The 21,036-nt window shown below is 44.8% G+C and overlaps 1 protein-coding gene across 3 annotated transcripts in view; it reads right to left on the bottom strand.

Moving 5' to 3' along the window:
• The window catches only part of LOC147632713 (uncharacterized), a 113,982-nt gene extending 93,334 nt beyond the window's left edge, over window positions 1–20,648 (bottom strand). For 2 of the 3 annotated variants that reach the window (XR_015267224.1, XM_086807538.1), the window contains exon 1: window positions 19,871–20,648. Coding sequence is in view for 2 of the 3 variants with exons in the window: in XM_086807538.1 (XP_086663664.1) it covers window positions 19,871–20,134 (264 nt within the window). In the remaining variant the exon portion in view is untranslated. The remainder of the gene's footprint in view (window positions 1–19,870) is intronic. The other variant, XM_086807539.1, reaches the window with a different exon arrangement.
• Between the last annotated feature and the right edge of the window lie 388 nt (window positions 20,649–21,036).

The raw sequence follows: 21,036 nt of genomic DNA, 5'->3' as shown, positions 1-21,036 counted from the left end.
TAATTTGCGATTGGCTTTTTGCAGGCACCAAAACTGGTCGTCGAAAGAATCTAAAACCATGTAAAAGGCTTAGTTATGTTTTTATAAGGTGGAGTGTTCACACCCACATTAAAAATGGGTGTGAACACCCCAATGGGCACCCCAACTTTTAAGCCATTAATATAGAAAAACTTGTGCCCTTTTACGAAGGCTTGTAGTATTTGTTTTTTTTTTAATAAATAATAAAGCATGGCTGTCCACGTGTGGCTTGCCCTTGTCTTCAGCAAGGTGGTCAACGTGGGTGACAGAGGATGCAAGCCGATGGACTCGGTCACCTTCGTAGGCCACCGGCTTGCTCTCTAGTGCACCGACTGGACTTTCTCACGCTCATCGGTGGGCTGAAACAGGCAGGAACATTCGATACTCTTCCTCTCACAGGTGGCCAGAATCAGTCAAGTCTCTCTCTTCTTCTATCTTCCGGCAACCGACTGAAGCAAGAGCAGTCAGCAAACTGAAGCGAACAGAATTCTTTCTCTCTCCTTCTCCTGCAGCCGACTGAAGCAAAAAGATCTCCTTTCTCTCTCTAAAGCAGTCAACAAACAGAAGCACAAAGAGCTCTCTCTCTCTCTCTCTCTCTCTCTCTCTCTCTCTCTCCTGTTGTAACCTTTTTGGTCTCATAGGTCATGTTGGCCTTCTGAAACGTTAATATATCATTTCATTTCTCTCTCTCTCTCTCTCTCTCTCTCTCTCTCTCTCTCTCCCCTGTTCCCAGTGGACTGAATCGAAGGGGAATCCTATCCCTCCCATATGCCCAGCCGGTGGACTGAAGGAAGGCCTGGCAGCACCTTAGGAAACTGGCTTCACACAGAGTTGTTGGGGAATCTCTCTGTATCAAAGGTGTGGAACCTGCTGAAGCTCTTCTTCGAGTTCTTCTTTTGATTCAAGTGCTTTGAAGAAATATCGAAGAGAAGGTATGTGCACTGTAACTGATGTTGCAACAAGTGATTCTACTTGAATTGAGGAGCAAGTGGCCAAGGCTCTGTAGGAGCAACTAGTTTAGTGTGAGGCTAGGAGTGCTTCTGAGATCCACATAGTAGACTATGTGAGACTAGGCATCTCCCTGTGAGATCCACACTAGGCTGGTGTGAAGGTGGAAACACCCCTTGCCTTGGGCTTGGACGGAGGAACTTGTTTTATATTGTTTTCATCTGCAGTACTTGGAAATCCGGTGCAAGGAGTACCCTCGACATGTATCGGTAAATACTCCCTATAATAAAGTTTTTTTCTTTTTCTTTTTCTTTTTTTTTTTTTGGGGGGGGGGGGGGGTGGCGTTCCGGACCCATTGTGTTGTTAGTTTCTCCAAATCTTTTATACTCATTAAGTGAGTGTCGATGAGTGAGTGTGGTTGTAACTGGTGAAGCTATCTATACTTAGTATCTTTAATGTGAAGTTTAATATTCTTAGAAATTTGGACCCACCTCGGTTTCATTGGTATCAGAGCCCAGTTTCTTTGCTCATACCTTGGTAGTATACTAATCCAGTTTCAAGGGATAGCTCCACATTAAGGTTGCTAATTGAAGATGGATGACCGTTCACCCTCTCATGTGAGTACTTCTCAAGGGAGGCACCTTACAGTTCAACTGGAATTTGACCCTAGAGAAGCTCTCAAACTAAAAGAGAAAGAAGTGGAGGAACTTCGAGCCCGGCTTCGCATGGAAGAAGAAAAGCTCAAGAAGAGCAAAACCGATTCGGAAGCTAGACGGATTGAAAAACGTAAACAAGTTCTTGACACTTCTCATGTAGAGCAAGAGTGTTCTCTTTTTGTGGATTTTGCAACTCAATTGCAAGTAAATCCCAAAGATTTAGCCCTTTCCAACCTCATTAGGAAAGGTGAAGTGGTTTTGGGAAAAGATGCCAACCCTGTATTTGTGAAACCTCTTCAAGATAAGCAAGGAAGTGGGCTGCCCGGACAGCTCATACACATGCACAAGAGGACACTCCCACTCTATCTATGCATTCACCAACACCACGGGTGGTACCTTTACCTAGATCTCTTTTTGGTGGACCTCATGGAGGCATGCAAATGCAGGAAGAGAGTCATAGTGACTCGCAGCCCAAAGCCTATGCATAGAACTCCAAAAGCCACATTTATGCATGATGAAGGCAAGGTGCCTCGTGTAAGTGCTAAGAAAAACAAAGAGGAAATGTGTGGTGGTGGTGCAAGGCCATAGGATGCAGGCAAAGGGAAAGGAAAGCTAGATGTATGTATTATGGAAGATGCCTTATCGGAGGACTCCACCCCTAAGCATTTAGAAAGTGTAGAGTTTAAAACAGGTAAAAAACGGGTAAAATTTGATGACTATCATGGGGATTTACATGTAGACAAGGCATTGGCTTTTATATCTCAATTTGAGATAGCCTTTATGGAAGAAGACTATACAGAGAAGTCAAAGCTTCAACAAGTGGATCATCTCCTCAAAGGAACTGCGAGCTCATGGTGAATAGACGAAAAGTTTTTGGGGATTGCACCAAAGACCTAGACAGAATTTAAAGATACCATCCGCAAGCAGTCTCTACCTCCCCATTTCGAGAGAGAGATCATTAAGGAGTGGGATTCACTTGGGCAAAAAGAGCATGAAAAGGTACAGTCATATCATGCTCTCTTTTGGAAAGTTTTCCTCAAAGTTTTACCTTTTCTACATATCTCTGAGGCCGAGAAGTTGAGAAAGTTTGAAGCTGGCTTACAACCCATCATCCAGGACAGCCTAGACCTTTACCCTCATGCCAATTTTCAGGAGGTATTTGCCTCAGCCATGGCAGCTGAAAAAGTGCATGTAAAGCATCTCACAAAAAGGATAAATGCATGTTTGGGTAAGGACCATAAAGCTGGTCCGAAATTGCAAAAGTCGGGACAACAAAAGAAGCTCGAATTTCGTGATGCAAAGGGGCAAAAGAGGGCTGCAAATGCTGAAAGAAATCAGGCCCCTAAAAAGAAGTTAAAAAAGGATAATTTGGGCCTCTCTAGGCAAGACAAAATTGAATATATGAAGGAGAGTAAGTGTTTCAAATGTGGCAGTAAAGAACATGTAATTAGACATTGCCCACAGTGGAAAACTGAGAAGGAAAAGACGCCGCAAGTTAACACTATACCGGATGTACAAGGGAAGACTTCTCATGCTCCCGCTGAGAGAGTTATTTAAAGCATAAAAAGGCTGCTAATAAGCATAGACTTCACATGGATATCAAAGAAGGAGATTGGGTATTGCTGAAATTTGATAAGGATAAACTTCGTAAAAGACCTAGCAAGGAGGGTGCTACTCCTAAGCTTGCCAACAGGTATTATGGCCCTTTCAAAATTACCCAAAAGATTAATGAAGTTGCATTCAGATTGGCTCTCCCGAGTCCCAGATCATTGGAAGATTTATAATGCTTTTCATATGAGCCTACTTCCAAAGTATTTGGACCAGAGCCCAGTGAACCTATGGAGGAGGACCCTCCTGAAGTTGAGGAAATGGAAGAGATTCTCCAACCTGAGCAAATCCTTTTTCATAAAGAAAAGAAACTCCCTACAACGGCGCTATCTAGTTAAGTTTCGCAACTATCCCGCTATGGATGCGAAATGGTTGGATGAACTAACATTGAGAGATTATCCTCAAATTTTGGATGTCTACTTGGAAGCTTTTCAATTCCAGTCAACTGTTTAGAAGAGGGGGGAGTGTCACCATTTGGCTCCCTGAACAACAAGGTATCCTCAAATAAATGCAAAGATAGATTCTTTCCGGATCTTTCTATGCATTTGGACACCAGTTCGACTGGTGAATCACCCTAGGGATGTCCAATATTTGGGGTTTGCTGATATGATCAGTAGTCCTATGACATGGACTGATATTTCCAGAGGGATGAGAGCTTTGCTAATATGATCAGTAGCACGGCTAGCAGTGCTAGTGTGACTAGTAGGCCTAGTATGACTGGGAACACTGGAGCTTGGGGTCATCTAGTATGACTAGACCCCTGAGTGAGATACATGGCTTGAGAACGCGGGATTTCCAATGTATATTTGCATATGCACTTCATTTTATGTATGTGCAAAGATAAAAGATTTACTAGATGCATGACTTGTTTTCGTGTCCTGCATGCTTGCCCATGTTTGGTCTCGCAGCGCTGGGGATCGCTAGAACTACTGGCTACGAGATGGTGTGGATGCCTTTGCTTGTTGATTTGTGATTGGCTTTTTGCAGGCACCAAAACAGGCCGTCGAAAGGATCTAAAACCATGTAAAAGGCTTAGTTATGTTTTTATAAGGTGGAGTGTTCACACACCCACATTAAAAATGGATGTGAACACCCCAATGGGCACCCCAACTTTTAAGCCATTAATATAGAAAAACTTGTGCCCTTTTACGAAGGCTTGTAGTATTTGTTTTTAAAAATAATAATAATAATAAAGCATGGCTGTCCACGTGTGGTTGCCCTTGTCTTCAGCAAGGTGGTCGACGTGGGTGAGGGAGGATTGCAGCGATGGACTCGGTCACCTTCGTAGGCCACCGGCTTGCTCTCTTGTGCACCGACTGGACTTTCTCACGCTCATCGGTGGGCTGAAACAGGCAGGAACATTAGATACTCTTCCTCTCGCAGGTGGCCAGAATCAGTCAAGTCTCTCTCTTCTTTTATCTTCCGGCAACCAACTGAAGCAAGAGCAGTCAGCAAACTGAAGCGAACAGAATTCTTTCTCTCTCCTCCTCCTGCAGCCGACTGAAGCAAAAAGATCTCCTTTCTCTCTCTAAAGCAGTCAGCAAACAGAAGCACAAAGAGTTCTCTCTCTCTCTCTCTCCTGTTCCCAGTGGACTGAATCGAAGGGGAATCCTATCCCTCGCATATGCCCAGCTGGTGGACTGAAGGAAGGCCTGGCAGCACCTTAGAGGAAACTGGCTTCACACAGAGGTGTTGGGGAGCCTCTCTATATCAAAGGTGTGGAACCTGCTGAAGCTCTTCTTCCAGTTCTTCTCTTGATTCAAGTGCTTAGAAGGTATGTGCACTGTAACTGATGTTGCAACAAGTGATTCTATTTGGATTGAGTGTTGGGGTAAAGGCCCCAAGTATGTACAAGTGTGTACATGTGTATAAGTGTATGCCCATTATTTGGTCCGTTTCACATTCACTTATTAATAAGTGTGGAGTGCACTCCAAGTCATATGTGTGGAGTGCACTCCAAGTCATTGTAAAGGTCACTCTTCTTATAAAGGGGTTGTGGTGTGCCCCTAACTACAACAAGCCAACTATTCACACCCACCAAACATTGGTGTGCTCTCTCTCCCTCTCTCTCTCTCTTACTCTCCCTCTCTGTGTATGTCTCTCCCATGAAACCCTAAAGCCGCAGGTCCTCCTTGCTCCTTCAACTGGTATCAGAGCCTGGTTCTCTTGCTTAGGGTTTTGGCTGCGGTGCTCTTCTGTTCTCCTCTCATCTCCCTCGACCTTGGGGACTACTTTTGTCGCGAAGAACTCCAATTCTGTAGCGAAGAAAGCTTGGGGACGACTTCTGTCGCGAAGAACTTCAACTCTGTCGCGAAGAACTGCAAGAGCTTGGTCGCCGGTGCTCCCCTCCCTCTTCTCCTCTGCTGGTCGCCCCCCTTTCTGCTGGTCGCCTCACTTTTGCAGCTGGCCGCCTTCCTTTTGCTGGTCGCCCTGCTGTTGCAGCCAAGAAGGCTGCCCAGGCAGCTCAAGGGGGCTGCCCAGGCTGCCCACGCAGCCCACAGGGCTGCCCAGCCAGCCCACGCAGCCAGCCAACGGGGCTGCCCAGCCAGCCAGCCACCCAGCCCACGTGGCTGCCCAGCAGGCCCACGGGCTCCTGGAGTGCTCTCCCTCTCTGTGTATGTCTCTCCCATGAAACCCTAAAGCCGCAGGTCCTCCTTGCTCCTTCAACTGGTATCAGAGCAGTCTTCTCTTCACGAATGCTGAAAAGTAATGAGTCTGACACAGACAACATGATAGTGGATCTCGCAAGCTCATCCACATCTTCCCACTCTTTAGCAGTAAGAGAAGCAGGCATTACACCCTTTTCTTTGATAGGCTTGTGCTGCTTCTTCTGGAGCAACACATTGTAGCACTGAGTTTGCCAAATGTCATAATTATGAGAGCCTTCAAGCTTCTTGATGTGAAGCAAAGAAGAACTTTCACCTGTGGTTGCCATAGCAAAGTACAACCAAAGTCAATACTTGACTCTCTACAAACCTGTGCAAACACTACACCCAAATGCACACAAAGTGCCTCCCTTTATCAGATCTGCAGACACACAGCCAGCAAATTTCAAGAGGTATTTTGCTTCATTTTCTGGGGCTTTTTCTTGTTTTCCATGCAATTGTGCAGATTACGCAGGTAATGGTGGAAAACAATTGGGGCTTTTGTCAATTAAAGCCAATTTGCAGACATTGAAGCCGAAATTTTGGGGCTTTTCATGTATTGGCACCGGACAGTCACAATTGCAGGCATTAAGGTGTTAATTGAAGCATTATTGCATCAATTGAGTCCAATTTTGGGTAATTGACCGTCAATCGAAGCTCATTGCAGTGGCAATTTGGGGCTTCTCATGTAATTGGACAATTGGTGATGCATATGTCTTGTGGTAACACTGTCCATGCATATTTGACAATTTTGGGTCAATTTTGACCAAGTTTGACTGTCAAAATTTGGGGCTTTTGGCAAATGTATGTGGCTGCACTGTTTATGACAGTTTTGGGAGATGTATTTTATGTCATTGTGTCAGTTTGATCATTGACAGTGGGAGTATTCCGCAGTGGGAGATATACCTTGGGAGAACATTTGGGTGCAGTGTTTTGCACAGATTCCGCAGTGGGAGATATACCTTGGGAGAACATTTGGGTGCAGTGTTTTGCACAGATTCCGCAGTGGGAGATATACCTTGGGAGAACATTTGGGTGCAGTGTTTGCACAGGGTTGAGCACTTTGTGTGCATTTGGGTGTAGTGTTTGCACAGGTTTGTAGAGAGTCAAGTATTGACTTTGGTTGTACTTTGCTATGGCAACCACAGGTGAAAGTTCTTCTTTGCTTCACATCAAGAAGCTTGAAGGCTCTCATAATTATGACATTTGGCAAACTCAGTGCTACAATGTGTTGCTCCAGAAGAAGCAGCACAAGCCTATCAAAGAAAAGGGTGTAATGCCTGCTTCTCTTACTGCTAAAGAGTGGGAAGATGTGGATGAGCTTGCGAGATCCACTATCATGTTGTCTGTGTCAGACTCATTACTTTTCAGCATTCGTGAAGAGAAGACTGCTTGGGGAATGTGGCAGAGATTGCAGGACTTGTATGCCCAACAAAGTGCCTCAAGCAAAGTGTATTGGTTGAAGAAACTCATAGGCCTTCAGATGAAGGAAGGGGCTTCTATGACAGCCCATCTCAATGAGTTTAATGGTATTGTCAGCCAGGTTATAAATCAAAAGTTGGCAATGGACGATGAGTTCAAAGCCACCTTTTTGTTATGCACTTTGCCAGAGAGTTGGGACACATTCAGGACAGCCACTAGCAATTCGCATGCTATGCTGTCATATGCAGATGTTGAGGGTGCTCTTCTTCAAGAAGAGATGAACAGGAAAAACAACTCTGTTGGAAAGTCCAATGCAATGAATGCACGTGGGAGATCCCAGCAAAGGGGAAAAAGCCAAGAACGGGGAAGGAGCAAGTCCCGCTCCAAAAAGGACTTGGAATGCCATTATTGTGGCAAGAAGGGACACTTCAAAAAGCAATGCTACAAGTGGAAAAATGATCAAAAGGAAAAGGGAAAAGGCAAAGACAAGGATGAAGCAAGTGAAGCCAAAGATGCAAAGCCAAAGGGTAAAAGTGGAGTCAAGATTGAAGAAGTCAATGTGTCACATGCAGGTGACAGTGTGGATGAAGTCCTATTTACGTCTTCACTTGATGCCCATTCACTTCTTACAGGTGGTCATGGTATGCACTCATGGATCATTGATTCAGGTGCCTCCTTTCATGTCACAGGTTGCAGAGACTTGTTTGTCAGGTACACTGCTGGCAATGAAGGAGTTGTTTATTTGGGTGATAACCATGCATGCAAGATACTTGGCAGAGGTGATGTGAGGCTTGTATTTTCAGATGGCTCACAGCTTATGCTCCATGATGTCAGGCATGTGCCTGAGATCAAGAAGAATCTGCTTTCTACTGGACAGCTTGATGATGCTGATTATGTTACCACATTTGGTAGTGGAAAGTGGAAGATTAGTAAGGGCTCACTGGTTGTTGCCAGAGGCTCTAAGGTTGATACTCTATACTTCATGTATGCTGGTGTTTGTCACCATGCCGATGTGAATGCAACCGAGTTGCCGCAAATCTCTTTGTGGCATAACCGGTTGGGACACATGAGTGTCAAAGGAATGGAGCTCTTATCTCGTTATGGTTATTTGCCTTCTCTTAAGTTCTCAGGTTTTCAGTTTTGTGAGCATTGCATCTATGGTAGGCAACTACAGTGCCCTCACAAGAAAGCTCTTGGACAGAAAGATGCTCAGTTAGAGCTTGTGCATACAGATGTATGTGAGATGCCTCAGCTTTCATTGGGTGGGGCAAAGTATTTTGTGTCATTTATTGATGATGCCACACGTAAGGTGTGGGCATATCCTCTTCGTCTGAAGAGTGATACATTTTCAGTGTTTGAGAAGTTTGTTGCTCATGTTGAGAATCAAACTGGCAAAACACTGAAGGCTTTGCGTTCCGATAATGGTGGAGAGTATATGTCCAAACAGTTTCAGGACTTTTGTGATGCTAAAGGCATCAAGAGGGAGCTCTCTACTCCTTATGATCCTCCACAAAACGGGACAGCAGAGAGGATGAACAGGACCATTCAGGAGAAGGTCCGTTCTATGTTGTCACATGCTGCATTACCTCATGGTTTTTGGGCTGAAGCTGTTATGACAGCCGTTCACCTTATAAACAGGTCACCTAACACGAGGCTTGGTGGGAAAGTGCCAGAAGAAGTATGGACAGGGAAGCCTCCGTCATACAAGCACTTGAGAGTGTTTGGTTGCGTTGCGTACGTGCACATACGCAGGGAAATGCGCACCAAACTTGATCCTAAGTCTCATAAATGCATATTCCTAGGATATGGTGACAAAGGTGAAATGGGGTATAGACTTTGGGATCCCATGAATAGAAAGATCATACGCAGCAATGATGTCATTTTTGATGAAACATGCATGTATAAGGAGCCTGCAAGGCAACAGGAGCCTGGCAGAGTCATCTTTGATGATGATGGACATCATGGACACAAACAAAGGGCTGTAAATCAGCCATTACAGCAGGAAAACCAGCCCTTAAATGGTGCTGAAAATGGTCCAAATGGACAGCCAGATATGGCAGAAGATATCCCTATGGATATACCACAGTTAGAGGAGATACCGGGCATGATTTTTCAGCCTTATGGCATGGAACAGGAGCCACCGATGGGTGATATGCAGGCTGGACAGCAACCTGCAAATGATGGTCATTGGGTACGGAGGTCCACTAGACCCTCCAGAGTCCCTGACAGGTTTGTTCCAGGGGTTGACTACTTGATGCTCACTGACTGTGGGGAGCCCTCATGTTACAAAGAGGCTTTACAGAGGGCAGATAAGGCTCTATGGGAGCGTGCTATGCAGTCAGAGATGGATTCTTTGCATAAGAATAGCACATGGGATTTGGTGCAGCTACCTACTGGCAAAAAGACATTGCCATGCAAGTGGGTTTACAGGCTCAAAGTTACACCTGGGACTAAGCCAAGGTACAAAGCCAGATTAGTGGCAAAGGGCTTTAAGCAGGAATATGGTGTGGACTTTGATGAGATCTTCTCTCCAGTGGTCAAAATGACTACACTTAGAGCTGTGTTAGCTTTGGTTGCACATGAGGATCTGGAATTGGTTCAGATGGATGTGAAGACAGCCTTTCTTCACGGAGATCTCCATGAGGAGATATATATGAAGCAGCCAGAGGGTTATGCAGTGAAAGGGAAAGAGAAGCTTGTATGCAAGCTGAAAAAGAGTCTTTATGGGCTCAAACAGGCACCAAGGGAATGGTATCATAAATTTGATACATTCATGAAATCCCAAGATTTCAGGAGAAGTGACATAGATCACTGCTTGTACACCAAGAAAGCTTTGGATGGCAGTCTATTGATCCTCATCTTGTATGTTGATGATATGTTGATTGCCGGGAAATCTCGTAAGGAGATGGATGCCTTGAAGCAGAGGCTGCATCAGACCTTTGATATGAAGGATTTGGGTGATGCAAATCACATCTTGGGTATGCGGATTCTTCGGGACAGAAATCAGCATGTGTTGTATTTGTCTCAGAAGGAATACATTGGCAAAGTCTTGCAGAGGTTCAATATGGATGGGGGGAAGAAGACTAGTACTCCGTTGCCTCCATATGTGAAACTCAGTGCTATGGACAGCCCACAGTCAGATAGAGACAGGGCTGATATGGCCAAGATTCCGTATGCCTCAGCTTGTGGCAGTCTCATGTATGCCATGGTTGCTACCAGACCAGACATTGCATTTGCAGTTGGTGTGGTTAGCAGATATATGGCCAACCCTGGCAAGAAGCATTGGGAAGCAGTGAAGGGTATCATGAGATACCTAAAAGGCACACAGGATATGTGCATTTGCTTTGGCAAACAGGATGCATTAGTGCATGGTTACACGGATTCGGATTATGCCGGTCATCCAGATAACCGGAAGTCTACTACCGGTTATGTGTTTACATTCACAGGAGGTGCAGTATCATGGATATCCAGGATGCAGAAGTGCATTGCCTTATCTACTACAGAGGCCGAGTATATTGCAGCCACAGAGGCTTGCAAGGAAGCATTATGGCTATCTCGGTTAGTGGCAGATTTGGGCTATACAGGGGATATTCCATTGTTGCATTGTGACAGTCAGAGTGCCATCCAGTTGGCAAAGAACCCTGTCTTTCATGCAAAGACGAAGCATGTGGATGTGAAGTATCACTTCATCAGAGAGGTGATAGAGGACAAGCTGATTCAGCTTGTCAAGATTCATACGGATGACAACCCAGCGGATCTGTTGACCAAGAGTTTACCTCCAGAGAGGTTTGCTCACTGCAGGCACTTGATGGGCATTGGATGATCAGACATCTGCTGATCTCTCTCCTCTTTTAGGCACACACTGGCCTTTAAGTGGGAGGTTGTTGGGGTAAAGGCCCCAAGTATGTACAAGTGTGTACATGTGTATAAGTGTATGCCCATTATTTGGTCCGTTTCACATTCACTTATTAATAAGTGTGGAGTGCACTCCAAGTCATATGTGTGGAGTGCACTCCAAGTCATTGTAAAGGTCACTCTTCTTATAAAGGGGTTGTGGTGTGCCCCTAACTACAACAAGCCAACTATTCACACCCACCAAACATTGGTGTGCTCTCTCTCCCTCTCTCTCTCTCTTACTCTCCCTCTCTGTGTATGTCTCTCCCATGAAACCCTAAAGCCGCAGGTCCTCCTTGCTCCTTCATTGAGGACCAAGTGGCCAAGGCACTGTAGGAGCAACTAGTTTAGTGTGAGACTGGGACTGCTTATGAGATCCACATAATAGACTATGTGAGACTGGGCATCTCCTGTGAGATCCACACTAAGCTGGTGTGAAGCTGGAAACACCCCTTGCCTTGGGCTTGGGCGGAGATCTACTATGTGAGACTGGGCATCTCCTGTGAGATCCACACTAAGCTCGTGTGAAGCTGGAAACACCCCTTGCCTTATGCTTGGGTGGAGAAACTTGTTTTATATTGTTTTCATCTGTAATACTTGGAAATCCGGTGCAAGAGTTCCCTCTACATGTATATGTAAATACTCCCTGTAATAAAGTTTATTCAGGGGGCCGCGCGGGGGGGGGGGGGGGGGGGGGCATTCCGGACCCATTGTGTTGTCAGTTTCTCCAAATCTTTTATGCTCATTAAGTGAGTATGGTTGTAACTGGTGAAGCTATCTGTACTTAGTGTCTTTAATGTGAAGTTTAATATTCTTAGAAATTTGGATTGTACTACCCACCTTGGTTTCAGAATGCTAGATGTCTTATGATGAACTACTGATTTTATGACTTGCTTAATGTTGAATATGATGTACTTTGCTTATATATCATGCTAAGAGTGCAGTCAGCCAGTAAGCCTACTGTCGGCCAGCTTGGGTTGGACAAATGCTGGAAATAATGTTCCTCTTTGCTGCGCTTATCTTCAGATGCTGCCCACACCAGCTGTCCCAACCTGTAGCCCATGGCCGCCTGCTGCACAAGGCAAACAGCCTGACCTCCCCACTGCTGGATAGTGATGCTAATGTTGTGCTGACGCTGATGGTGATGGTGACTTTGATGATGATGTTGACCATGCCAATGACGTGCTGCCTATGCTGATGGTGCTAGAGACCAAGATGATGCTGAGGGTGATGTTCCTGATGCTTCTACTACTGACACTGCTACACTAATCAGGGATTAAGACTGTTCCTACACAAGGTTACCCATGGCACGGGCATGCACGTGACAAGGTGCATTTTCAGCTATACCATGACTCGTGCCCATCTGCTGCTAGGTGTTGGGAGGACTGTAGGGTGAGCCTCGGGAGTCTCCAGGAGGCCATGGTACTGACCCTGTGAATGTATGTGACTGTCTAGAAGAGTGCCTCTACCACCATGGGTGCTCTAGCAAACTCTACCAAGATAATATCATGTGGGACCAATGGTTTGTTGCATATCATACGGGAGAGCATCTTGACCTGAGGCCTCGCCATAAGATCAGGTGCCCAAAAGGGTGTTCCATACATCAACGCCGGAGTGACCAAAGTGTCAAATAGCCACATCTTGGTCCTTGGCTCCTGGAAATGGGCCTCGAAGCATTGTCTCTCCATGAGAGCGAGAGAAGCATACCCTCACATTAGTCTAGCCTCTACAGCATGGCTCATTGAGAAGACTAGTCCCGTAAAAGTGACTCCCAAGTACACATATGAGTGTGCAATCTCCTCTGGGTTGCCCATGTAAGTGAAACTCAGTCAAGATGTGAAATGAGGGAATGTGTTGAAGACCATAACCTTGGTTTTCCCAAGGTTTACCGTGAGATCCCATTGTGCACAAGAGTCCTGTAATGTGTCAAGATGCCTCTAGAGAGCCTCTGGAGAATCTACAATAAGCACAATGTCATCCGCATAAAGTACTATGGAAACAAGGATGCCTGCTAGTGATACGCCACCCCCCCTCCTCTATATCAATGAAGGCTGAAATCTGGTCGATGTAGAGGCCAAAGAGAGTGGGAGACAGTGGGCATCCTTGCTTCACTCTAATGGTAGTGGATATCTCCTCTGATAATCCTCTTGGGTATCTCACCCGCCCGATGACCGACTCATATAATGCAATGATCCCCCAGATCATGTCTGATGGTACCCCCAAATCTTGGAGTCTATATTTGGCTCTCCTAGCTCTATTTCACATGATGAAACCCATGCCCGGACACCAGACAAGTGGAAGAAGACATGGGGAGAGGGTCCATAAGGTTTGATTAAGAAAAAGCACCGGTCTTGGTCAAAAAGCAAGAAAAAGCAAAAAGTCAAATAGGATTGACCGCGAGCCAAGGGCACCATCGGAAAGAGGAGACTAAGCCAAACCAAAAAGCTAAAAGGCACTTTTTCAAAAAGCAACTCCGGGGCCAAAAAGCAAGGCCCTAAAGTTAGAAAAGCAAAGTTAAAGAACTTTGACAAAAAATAGTAATATTTTATTATAAAGTGGAAAGCAAAGGGAAAAAGGCAAAAGCAAAAGCTTGGTTAAGTTTTTGGCAAAAAGCAGAGCCCTCTTCAAGTATAAAAAGGCTTGAACCTCTCTTGTAGCATCATGAAGGAGATCATGGAGTGTGTGTGTAAGCATCACTATGATCTTGGAGAGCTTCTTCTTCGCCATCAACACCTTCTCCAACTTGCTTTTCAGATGTACAGTCAGCGCTAGACTTGTATGGACATATGCATGGGCGATAAGGACGCATGTATGGAGCTGTACGAACTGAAAATTTCAAAAACCCTAAAAATTTCAGAAACCCTAATACTGCTCCAAAAACCCTAAAAATTGCTTTTTGGAGGTTTTTATCACCCGAAAACCATTAAAACAGGTTTTATATCAGTTTTCTGCTGCAAGAAAGAGCTTTTAAATGGTTTTCTTCATCGACAAGGCTGTAGGAGTTGTGGAGATTACTCATGGGATGAGTGAGTGATTCTTGGAGCCTGGACTTGGAACTTGACTTGGGATTTGGACTTGGAACTTGCACTTGGGATTTGGATCTAGACTTGGATTTGGATTTTAGATCTGGTACTAGCCCGATGAGAGATACTTGTGTGTCATCCCCGTGGTGTGCTCGGCATCAGAGATCTTGTCCCTCGACATTGACATCGACTTGGATATCTGACATCGACTTGGATATCCTACATCGACATATCTGTTTGTTTTGTATTCATTGATTGTATTGATCCTGGCCAACGTGCCCGTGGATTGTTCCTGAATAAATTCCTAAAAGGGGGCGGGGCTTGTTCCGCGCTCAATGTGGTGTATTGAGCAAGATCCATGTTTCCTTCTCTCTCTCCCCTCTCTCTCTATCATTATATCTTGGACACGTGATTGAATCTGTCATGGCACGCCCCACTGGGCTTACAGTGGTATCAGAGCAGGATTTCTCTCGAAGAAACTTTCTTGGGGTAACAGAGCCATGTCGAGAGCAAAGGGAAACCAAGGGCCTAATAAAGGGAACAACTATGAGGCCAATCCAAGACTTCAAGATGGGAACCAAGGCCAACAGCCTATTTCTCATGAGACCACGGCCATGTCTTCCGCAGAGTACCAAGACTTTCAGCCATTCATACGATTTCTAAGAGACGAAGAATTCGTTGCTTGGAGAATCAAGAGGAAACAGGACCAAAGAAGGGCTCAAATGTTTGAAGAATTCATCAGGGAAAGAGCCACCGAGCCAAAGGAGTTGAAGCTGCCAAACGCTATCTTCGTGCCAATAGGGCCACCATTTCCGAAGGATTTAGAGCCACCATTTTGGAAGGATTATCAAATTGACATCATGCCAAGAATATCGTCAAGAGGTTTGCAGTGGATGCTAGACAATTGCAAGTTTTGACAAAGAAAGCCGTGGGATCTTTGTGGACCAAAGTTGAAACAGAATCCTTTGAAGCATTGAAACTCTATGTTAGCAAAGGACCAGTATTGGATATTCTAGACCTTTTTGTGGTTGAATCTGTCACGGCACGCCCCGCTGGGCTTACAGTCTGGCTCGAGGAACCATATCAAAGGCTTTGCGGAAATCCACAAAGCAACAGTCAACTCGTCGGTGTCATGCTTTGGCATCTTCTATGATGGCTCGAAGGGTGAAGATATGATCCCAAGTGGAGAATGACCTGCAGAAGCCTGCGTCCCTAATGCTTTGTGCCCATGTCTCTCTACTAGTGTACTGAGCTCCATCTCAAGTACTGACCCATAAAGTTTGGCCCAATGTGTGACCAATCATAATAGTCTTGTAATTAATTGGGTCCATGGGATCCCCGGCTTTCTAGATGGGTGTGATGATATGGGTTGTCCAAGTGGGTGGGAAGCCTTCCGAAAGAGCCCAGTTGAACATATGGGCCACGAGGGGTGCCAGAGTCTCCCCCGCATGGGAGATGTGCTCTGCCAAGAGGCCCTTCACGTGAACCCAATCCAAAGAAGGATCAGAAGCACCAACAGACCCTTCAGAACATTAGGGAGGGCAAGTGTTTTCTCTTGCGATCAAAAGAGCCATAAGAAGCTGAGTCATCCGAAGGCAAAGACCAAGGCAACCCATTCGACCAAATTGAAAGGTAACCCTCACATTTCTTCCATGGATACTATTGTTTAGGTCAGAGTGCTTGCATGAAATGTGTTTTCAACATAGCAGTTTTGGTCCTTAACGACTTGATACGTATGTATGGGTCGGTGTTAGGGGAGATTGAGCACATCCTTTTTGAACCTCGTAGCACTCACAACTTCGTTAATGCTAAACTTGTGCAAAAGCTGGGAGTGAAGGCAAAACTGAGTGATGACATGTATCGCGTGAACCTGGCGGCAGACATGGACAGATCTGGGACAAGCATGTTTCTCAGTTACTGATATCTATTCAGAGTTATACGTCCATGTGGATTGGAAGGGTCATGTTTTTGTTCTTTGTAATGGAAGATGCTTCAGTATGTTCGAAGGATGATTTTGCAATCCACCCTCTATTTTGTAATTCAATAGGACTTTGTAATATACAATAAGGCTCATGTTTTTGTCCTTTGTAATGGAAGATGCTTTAGTATGTTTGAAGGGTGATTTTGTGGTCCACCCTCTATTTTGTAATTCAACAAGACTTCGTAATATATTGTATATTACTTTGTTATGAATTGGTTCACTGTGTCAGTGTGTTGGTACCCTTTCAGTTGATGGTAATTATGGTTTATAACGGTTAAGTTAGATGTTTGGGAGACACTGGTTTAGGAAAGCATCTGTGTGGAATTTCGCAGTTGTTTCCCTGTTGAGTTAGTTATGGTCTTCTAGCAAGACAGTTGGTTGATCATAGGATTTGTTGGATCCTAGGGTCTCAGCCTATGAATATTGCATCTTACAGGATGAGCCATGTGGGGGAGGACTATATTGCTTGACAGTAGTCAGGAAATCTCAGGATTAGGACAAATTGCACAATATATATCCCTGTGGGAGCTCCATTAGGACAAGAGTTGTCGGATGTGTGGACATGTGTGAATTAATTCACAGTTTCTTCCAATGGTTTACCTGTAGGGTGGACCATGACATGGGGTGTAGGGTGGACCATGACATGGGGTGGAGGTGTAGTGCACCAAGACTTAGTCGGGAAAGGATTGATCACCCTAACTCAGCTTTAAAAGTCTCAAGGAAATTTTATATGGTGTGTATCCTGGTGGTATGGAAAACTAGGATATGCAGCATGTAGAGTTTCTGGGTGTATCTATATTTTCTAACCTTGCTATGTCCTATCCTTATGGGAGATAGTTACTCTACGTTAGACAAATTTTACACAAGATTTTACAAGAAAATCGGAAGGGTAATTTGGATGGGGTTGCTAGGATTGGGAGGGTGAACCCTTCACCTAGTTTTGTGCTGCCTTATATGATTCCTTGAAAGGGCTATGTCAGGCCGAGGGGCATTTCATTCGGTATTGACAATAGGTAGAGGCGGGGAGTTCCATTGATTTACCAGAACTCAGTGATCATTCCACTTGTTAGGGTTAGGGTAGGAGGTAGTCAATACCAAATTCGAAACCGGTTGTTGTTTCGTGATTTAGTCTTTGTTCCGGAATGTGTTGAGATTAGGGGGGAGATCTCTTATGATTGTCGCGACACTCCTACAATAGGTCATCCAAAGATTCAATGGACTTCTGTTTTTATGATCATCCTAAGTCCGATGAGCAGATGGAGAGGGTGGAATCAAGTTTTTGAGGTTATGCTTTGTGCATACAGCTCCAAGCGGCCATTTTATTGGGAGAGAAACATCCCTATGGTCCACTTTGCCTATGATACTACTAAGCCTATGGTCCAGTATGCCAATTGGGAGAGGAACATCCCAAGGGTCCAATTTGCCTATGATACTACTGGGAGAGGAACATCCCTATGGTCCACTTTGCCTACTGAGCATGTAGTTCTGGCAATAGCTAGATTCTGTTTGATAGGAATTGGGTTAAAACCCAAATCCCTCAGACTTTGATAGCTTGAAGGAGACACAGTTGTGGTGCCACATAGTTTTATAAGTCTCTGAGAGAGAGGCATGATATCCCCTAGGTACGAGGATTTATCAGATCTTGAAAAAGGATAGGTATTATACTGCGTTCGCAGATATTTGTCTCAACGATTTTAGGTTTCCAATTCCATGAGGAGTTGGAGGATTGAAGAATGGTCTACGTTCTTCAAGGACCTAAGAAGGTTCTGTTTTTTGTCTTCTTCCCCCAGTCATATGTTGAATAAACAGCAGCTTCACTTGAGCTGGTTCCTTGATACGTGGCTATGTGGATTCGATACACACATATAAACCTGATTTCGGAAATAGTTGAGGCAAGTCATTATATTCTCCTTCATTTATATACAAGACTGGAAATGTCCTAGTGAGAAGGCATATTATGTACCTAGCACTAACCCTTGGGGTTGGGGACTAAACCAAAGGTTAGGGGGGGCCCTGGGAGGATTAGGGACTAATCCAAAGGTTAGGGGATCCCTCGGGTTAGGAAAAGCAAGCGGATTCAAGTGGCTAAGGTTCACATTTAATAAATCCAAAATTATTGGCTATTTATGACTGGACTGTTATTTATAGCAGCAACAAGCACTATATAAGTGTGTCGGGTTATTATTGATTCATTGTGGTCTGGACCTGGAACAAGAGGCTTACTCCTACCATACACATAGCAGATCACGGGCTGTCTTGCCGAGGGCCCCTGTGGGCAAGCACTAGTGGTATGGGACACCAAGGCTGACTGGCATGGACTCGTGGGAGTGGAATCTTAGCCCCTTGCTCGGGGAACGTTTGCGGACACGAACCTGCGGTTGGGTGGTGAGATTGTTTGCACCCTTCTTTGTTTGTCCTAATCTTGTTTATACCTGTGTGTATTAGGTGATCCTTGGGATGAGTCCCTCACAACATGACTAGTCTCCTAGTCAATCCTTGATTAGGCAACAATTTTAGGGTAAATAACAAGGCTCAAGCAGGTAAAGAAGAAGCCCCCAAAATCATCCCACTAGTGGCCAAGTCATAAGCACCAAACAGACAAAGTCAACAACATTTAAATAATATTATATGATTTTTGTGCTCGTTCTTTGCTGGCTGACACAGTCGGGTACAACCCTAGGAGCCTATAAATAACATGCAATAGTTCAATAGTGGGGCAGGTCATAGTCAGCCCATAGGCAGTCCTTCTGAGGTCAGAAATCATTTCCTTTGGAAGGCCAAAGGCCACAACAGTTCCAAATAAAGACTTCTTTTTGTACCATATCAATATACTGAAAATACGATTCCTCTCTTCTCTTTACTATCTATTCATTGCATTCGCATTAGTGTCTATTCATTGTTCTTGCATTAGTGTTCCTAATCGGTAGGCTTAGGGCTGGATCAAGTATAGCAAGGCTTCCGCATGTAACAATCATCAAGGATTAGCATATTTTTGCACATGGAACTCATCTAATGGATCAAGGCTATTGAGCCAGATGACAAGTGCAAGGTTAAGCTACATGTAGCACATTTAAATTCTCAGTACATGGAATTGGAATAGATGGTTTATCATCCAAAACATGCATTCATTCATGCTTGCCTGAATTTCTTTTATTTGCATGCACATGTTTTTAATGCCTGCGTGTGCATGGTTTTATGGTATGTATGTGTCCAAGGGTCCAGGACGCCCGGGAAATCCCAAGGACGGGAGTGTTGCATTAATCTAACGTTAACAAGAGACTTTTATGAGTTTTGCACGCTTAGATGTGATCACATGGCTTGAAGCCATAAGTGTTCACATGTATTTCTAAGCGGGACCACACTTTATTTAAAAAGGGCCAGACACTCATTCATAAAGCAAGTGAAAGGGAAAGTAGGATATTAAAAAATTTTATCAAAAAGCACATTAAAGAAAAGCAACCTCACCCATGTAATAAGCTGTTTTCAGGAGCTCTTATCCAGGGAATGTTGCTAAGGACTGTAACAATTCTATACAAGCTGCATTGATGGATGCAGCTGTGCTGATTTGAATGCATCGAATTGAGAGAAGCAACTATGACAGATGAAACCCAACTTTATGAAAGCAAGTACGAATCCTGTTAGACAAAAAGAGTGTTTAAAAAAATCAGTGTTTACCTCATTGGAGGAATTGACAACAGCGTCAACGTCGAGGTTCCAGGGGTGGCCACGCCAGAGGTAAAGCTTGGAGTTGATGGCATGGTCAAGGGAGAACCTGGAACTAGAAACTTCAAGAAGCCCATTGGCACTGGAAGAGAGGGGATCTCCCACCAGAGAGGAGAGCTCATCAGGGGCATGGTAATCTGCATCACTCCAGCGGGGCACCTGGTCCAGTTTTACCACATAATCAATTCCAGCACCCGGGCCGGCTCTAGAATCCATTGCCGCCCACCAAGCTATCTCATAACTGTCGAGCCACCCGCATGCCGCCCGGCCTCTGCAGAGGCATCCTCGACCTGCTCACGAGCTGTTTCAATCTGATGTGCACTACGTGGGCGTCCAATTTCTGATGTGAGCGCAGCTGTTTGGCACATGTGGGCGCCGCTGATTCGCCCTATTTCTGCTGATTCGCCCGGTTTTTGGCGTGTGCGATAATGATTCGTACAGTCTCGGATGTGGGCGCTGATAACTCGGCCAGGACAACAGCAAGCAAGCGATGCGTTTCTGTAGCAGAAGAAGAACCCACTTCTGCATAGTCTGCGCTCCCGCTCTCGAATGTATGTTGGTGTCAAAAACCTCTACTTCTCCGTAAGCTTCGCCATGGAGAGAGACTTGCTTTTCCGCTCCCGGACCAGTACATCTTTGTCCTCTTGCATGATGGGCATTCGTAGGTACAACACCACACGTAATGGCACTTAATTTGTGAGTGCAACCTTGGTGAGTTGGATGTCTTATCATTATTGTGCTCCATTTGTCCTCCATTATTATAGGCGGCCCTAGGGTTCTTTTTGACGGGCGTCATACCTGTTTTTTAAAAATCTTGGTCGTAAATTATAGCCACGTAACCGTCTCAAAAAATAACATGAATTATGAAAAAACGGGTGTTATTTCTACTAAACCTGTCATTTTGAGAAGGGTGATCTAGCCTGTCAAAAATCGTCCTTGTTGACGGCTACTACATCTTGTGGGCATTCATCTCGGAGGCTTCTTACCACTAATCGTGTAAGGTCAGGAAGCAAACTCATCATCCATATCCTTGCTATAGTAGCATAACATGTTCTTATTTTGGCTACTCTTTTGAAGCATTCACCCAAGGTGAGTGTTATAATCATGGCATGGCAATT

The sequence above is a fragment of the Cibotium barometz genome, chromosome 13 (assembly GCF_041138505.1).
Source record: "Cibotium barometz isolate CiBa-2024 chromosome 13, ASM4113850v1, whole genome shotgun sequence".
Lineage (NCBI taxonomy): Eukaryota > Viridiplantae > Streptophyta > Polypodiopsida > Cyatheales > Cibotiaceae > Cibotium > Cibotium barometz.
This window is presented reverse-complemented; position numbering and strand designations above follow the sequence as displayed.